Source organism: Trypanosoma grayi (genome assembly GCF_000691245.1).
Source record: "Trypanosoma grayi strain ANR4 Tgr_1182_V1, whole genome shotgun sequence".
Taxonomy (NCBI): Eukaryota; Euglenozoa; class Kinetoplastea; order Trypanosomatida; family Trypanosomatidae; genus Trypanosoma; species Trypanosoma grayi.
The window spans coordinates 1-4,592 of record NW_008826801.1 but is presented as its reverse complement, the minus strand read 5'-3'; the positions used below and the strand labels follow the sequence as shown (position 1 = coordinate 4,592).

At 58.4% G+C, this 4,592-nt stretch overlaps 3 protein-coding genes across 3 annotated transcripts; all 3 read left to right on the top strand.

Annotated features, from left to right (window-relative positions):
* Nucleotides 1-72: 72 nt before the first annotated feature.
* Nucleotides 73-855, top strand: DQ04_11821020 (hypothetical protein; the record flags this gene model as incomplete). The annotated part of the gene is made up of 1 exon (XM_009316619.1): nucleotides 73-855. One exon carries the CDS (start codon nucleotides 73-75, stop codon nucleotides 853-855), a length of 783 nt encoding a protein of 260 aa, XP_009314894.1.
* Nucleotides 856-1,645: 790 nt separating this feature from the next.
* DQ04_11821010 (hypothetical protein) lies at nucleotides 1,646-2,236 on the top strand (the record flags this gene model as incomplete). The annotated part of the gene is made up of 1 exon (XM_009316618.1): nucleotides 1,646-2,236. The coding sequence occupies one exon, from the start codon at nucleotides 1,646-1,648 to the stop codon at nucleotides 2,234-2,236; it is 591 nt and encodes a 196-aa protein (XP_009314893.1).
* A 40-nt stretch (nucleotides 2,237-2,276) lies between these two features.
* DQ04_11821000 (G-protein (beta)-like protein) lies at nucleotides 2,277-3,656 on the top strand (the record flags this gene model as incomplete). The annotated part of the gene is made up of 1 exon (XM_009316617.1): nucleotides 2,277-3,656. One exon carries the CDS (start codon nucleotides 2,277-2,279, stop codon nucleotides 3,654-3,656), a length of 1,380 nt encoding a protein of 459 aa, XP_009314892.1.
* Nucleotides 3,657-4,592: the final 936 nt, after the last annotated feature.

Genomic DNA, 4,592 nt, shown 5'->3' with positions numbered 1-4,592 from the left:
TCGCGGCAACCGCGCCTGCGGCCGCACGTCGGTCACCTGAAAGGCCTTGTCTACCCGCTGCCGTACTACGCCATGTGGCGCGGCAACCACGACCGCTACACATACAACCAGAGCACTGTCGCCCGCTGGGGCGAGGGTGAGACGCGGCACATGTACCACCAGCACTACGCGCACGCCAAATGCCCGCGCGACTACGGCCGCGGCGGCCGCGAGTTTGCATACCTCTCCGTCACGCGCGGTCGCCTTGCTCAGCGCCCGCTGCCGCAGGTGCAGTACGTGGCAAAGGGCGCGAAGCCGACGTGGCTGTTCAAGTCGTGGCACACGCCGCTCAGCTCGCCGGTAATGTGGGAGCGCGAGGTGCAGTACGATGCCCATGTGCCGCAGCACACCGGTGCGAAGCGGCCGCTCGCCGTGTTGGCGCCGCGCACGATGCACCGCTACCTTTTCCTCATGCATATGGAGCGCATCACCGTCACGGTGTCACCGCTGCTCTTTGGCTACGGTCACACGTTGCAAAAGGCGGTGCTTGACTTCTACCGCCGCGCTATCAGCGCACGGGCGCCGTTCCCGAAGGATAAAGTGTTTCTCTTCTACGCCGTCGACCATGTGACGCCGCGCATTGAGGTGAAGTGGCTCGACGGCACGACGTACGCCCCTCCGGTGCTGGAAGGGGCAAGTGCGCAGGACCTGATCCAGATGGTAATGGAGGAGGCGTGGCTCGCCGCAGACCGCATGGGCGCGGAGGGGCGCGTGCTGAACCCCATCGCGATCGATGACTACAAGTGGGAGCAGCTCATCGTGTTCAAGAAGGTGCGCGACAAGGAGGCGGCAAAGGGTGGGGCAAGGAAGAAGTGAAAAGGAGACAGCAGTGGTTGTTGTTGCTGTTGTGGTGGTGGTGGGGAGGGCGATGCTGCAACAGCAGTGGTGCCGCGTCGTCCTCTACTATGCCCACCCGCTTCTTCTTTCGTCTTGGTGTGTGTGTGCCTGTGGGCGGTGAATCTCTTGCGGCACATTGCACGCTGTCTTCTCCGTGTCTCCCGGCGGTGTGCGTCCGTCGTGCCTGCGCGGGGTGGCTGGCGTGCACGTGTTGCTGCTGCGCCCACTGGGTGGTGTGGAGAGGGGGGCGCTAGAGGAAGTTTTGGCCCATGTGTGGCGGAGGCGAAAGAGGATTGAAACGTGCGGAGATTATTCGCACAATGAGGAGTCCCCCGTTCACTCTTTGCTGCGTGGCTGTGCCCTGTTGGGGTTCTGTTTCTGTTTCCCTCTTCCTTCTCTATTTCTCTTCTCTTTTTGTTATTGTTTTTTTATTTATTTATTATTTGTTTTTGCGTGGAATGCCCCGCCGCGCTGTGGCGTGCAAGCAAACTGAGCATAAGAGAAGGAAGCGGGCAAGAGCGGCAGCTGGTTGAGACGGCCTCAGCGTAAACATACACGGGCGCACACTGTACTTGAGGGGACCTTAAAAAGAAGGAATTGCGTCAGAGGGGAGAGGAGAGAAGAGAGAGAACTGATATATATATTTATATTTATATATATTATCTTTATAGAAGGAGAAAAAAACACAGAAACGCGTCAATTTTTTTTTAAAAAAAAGGAAAAAAACCGACTACGAGGATCAAAAGAAAAGAAAAAACAAAAACTAGCAATGGACACTTTCCGTATAGGTGGGGGCAGCCCCTACAGCGGCGGCGGCTTGGATCAACTCCAACAGCCACCACAGCAATCACAGCAGCAGCAGCAAGGACTGTTGCCGTCTACGTCCATGGCAGCAGCGACAGCAGTAGCTGCTACGCCAGCACGTGTAGCGGGGGGCAATGTGGCGGCGCACACGACGGTGCACGTCACCGCCACGGCGGAGGTCGATCCGTTTGACGAGAAGCGCCTTGAAGAGATCCGCAAGACACTGCTCATGCTCGAGGATATCGCGCAGGGGCGTCACATCATCAACTGGAAGGAGCTCGTTGACCCGAGCCAGCCGATGGAGTCAGCGAAGAAGATAAGTGCGGCGCTGGCGAGGCCGACGACGCTNCCCGAGCCAGCCGATGGAGTCAGCGAAGAAGATAAGTGCGGCGCTGGCGAGGCCGACGACGCTGCCTGCCGCAGTCAGCGGCGTTGCGGAGTGCATCACGACACCGGCGCACCTGTCGATCGTGGCGTGTCTGGAGCCTCCGTACTGGGCCAAGGTGCGGGACGCGGTGCTGCACGATCTGCTCAACACCCTCACAACCGCCCGTGATCCGCACCCGATGCCGGCCTGCTCGGAGATGCTGGCAGAGATGGTGCGGCTCAACCTGGTAGTCCTGCGCGGCGTCGCCACGACGCTGGAGGCGCTGCTGAGCGATGCCAGTACGCGCCGTGCCGCCGTCGCAGTGCTGGGCAAGTTAGCCGACCAGCACCGCGGCGACGAGGTGTTTCTGCGAGCAGTGCAGAACGTGGAGCCGCTGGTGCGCGCGATCCAGGAGCCGGAGTACGAGTACGACTGCGTGGCGATCGCGCGACTGCTGGGTTGGGGCGGCGCCGACAAGGCCGCCGCGCTCGTGCCGGTGCGCACGCTCGAGCAGCCGTGCCTTGTTACGTCCATGGCGTATTTCCGCCAGCGCGACGAGCTCGCGTCGGCGACATGCGACGGGTCAGTGGTGGTGTGGGGCAGCCCGCACCCGAGCACCGGTGAGGTGAGACCTGCCACGACGGTTGAGCTCCCGCAGCGGTGCGTGCCGGTGGCCATGGACGGCGCGTCGCGGGGGAATTATTTGGTTGTCGCCGGCATGCCGTTCCCTGCAAGCAGCATAAGCGCCATAGCGGGTGAGAATAGCGCGACTGGCAGCAGTGGAAACAGCAACAGCAGCAGTAATAATAACAGTAAGAGGCGGAGTCTGTCATCGGGGACCTCAAAGGGACCGCTGCTGCGTCTCCTCACATGCAACGAAAGCACTGGGGCCTGGACGAACGGTGAGACCATAACACGAAAAGAGAATGTGACGTTGACGGCGGTAGCCGCATTAGCTAACCTCGTCGTGTGTACCGCAGAGAGCGCCCCATCAGAGCGGTCGCCTGAAACAGGGCTGCAGCACGACTTAGTTCTCCTCAATGGTCACACCACACAGACAATGCGTCGGTTCGAACGAGTACACGACGACTACACCACCATTGTCCGCGTGGGCGAGGATAGCGACCACGCCCTGTTCACCGGCTCACGTGACTGCGTGGTGAAGGTGTGGGACACGCGTAGCAGCAGCAATCGCCCCTCCCTCTCAACCGCAGCAGCAGTATCAGCGGCAACAACAGCAGGTATGGGGGCGTCACTGCCTCGAGTGGAGAATGCCCACACGGACACCATTACTGCTGTTGTGCCCCACCGCAAAGCGCTGCTGACGGCCTCACTAGACGGATCGCTCCTCGTGTGGGATGCGCGCCGCATGAACGCGCCAGTGCACAACGTGCACATGTCCGCAGGGATCCTCGACGTTGCTCCGGTCGATGGTGCGCACGTTGCCGTCTCCACCGCCCGCGGCCTTTATCTTCTTTCACTCGAGACACTCAACACACTCGATGCGGTTCCAAACGTCACACACACACAACTCAAGGCGAGCGGCGACGGTAGTGTTATCTTCGCTGCGGGCGGTAACGGCATTGGCGTCTATGCGCTGCGCAAATAGTCTCGCGCGGCGAGTTGACACACGCACAGTGAATGGGGGCGGGAACTATACAACAAGAGCGGTGGTACTGGCATGAAGGACAGAATTTACAAAAAAAAAAAAGAAATAGAGTCTGAACGGAGCTCGCATAATGCGGAGAGAAGTGTCCGATGTGTCGGTGTCAAGCATATACGGCGTCCGGTGGCAATCTGGCGCACATCCTCGCCTTTTTTGTGTGTGCTTTCTGTGGTCTGCATGCCCACGGACAGACACACGTACACTTGCACACACGCCGACTCGTATGTGCTTCTCCTTTATGCCTCCTTCCTTCTGCGTCGGCGTGAGGTGGGTGAAGCTAAAGGGACAAAAAGAAGGGGGGGGGAAGGAGGGCGGATAGCAAAACAAAAAAAAGCCAAAGGAAACGAAAAAAGAAAAGGGGGTGGAGGATTGAGGAACAAAGTGAAATGCATAGTCCCCCCCCCCACCCCACACACACACAGACACACACAGTATTTAAAAAAAAACACCCACGTGCATATAACTACGAAGAGTGGAAAGAGGAAAGGGCTGGGCAGGCGAGGGGCGGAACGGTAGAAGCGGTGGTGGGTTGTCAATACACGCACATACACACCAAATACCATCTGGGTGAGGGACGAGAAAGAAAGGATCATAAATATGGGAATGAAAGCGATAAAAGGGGGGATGCGTGCAACAGGAAGAACAAGGAGTTTGATGGAATGAAAAAAGACATGGATGACAGGTGGGTGTGAGTCAATGCAACGGTTCATTATTGAAATTCCCACGCGATCTCTGTTTGTTGTTTCTTGTTGGCGTCCCTGCGTGCCGTTGGGTTGGCCGCCCTCCTTCTGTCCCGCCTTCTGGTGTTGGTGTTCTGTTTCGGTGTTTATTGCCGATTCCATTGTCTCACAATAAGCGTCGTTGTTGTTGATGATTTTT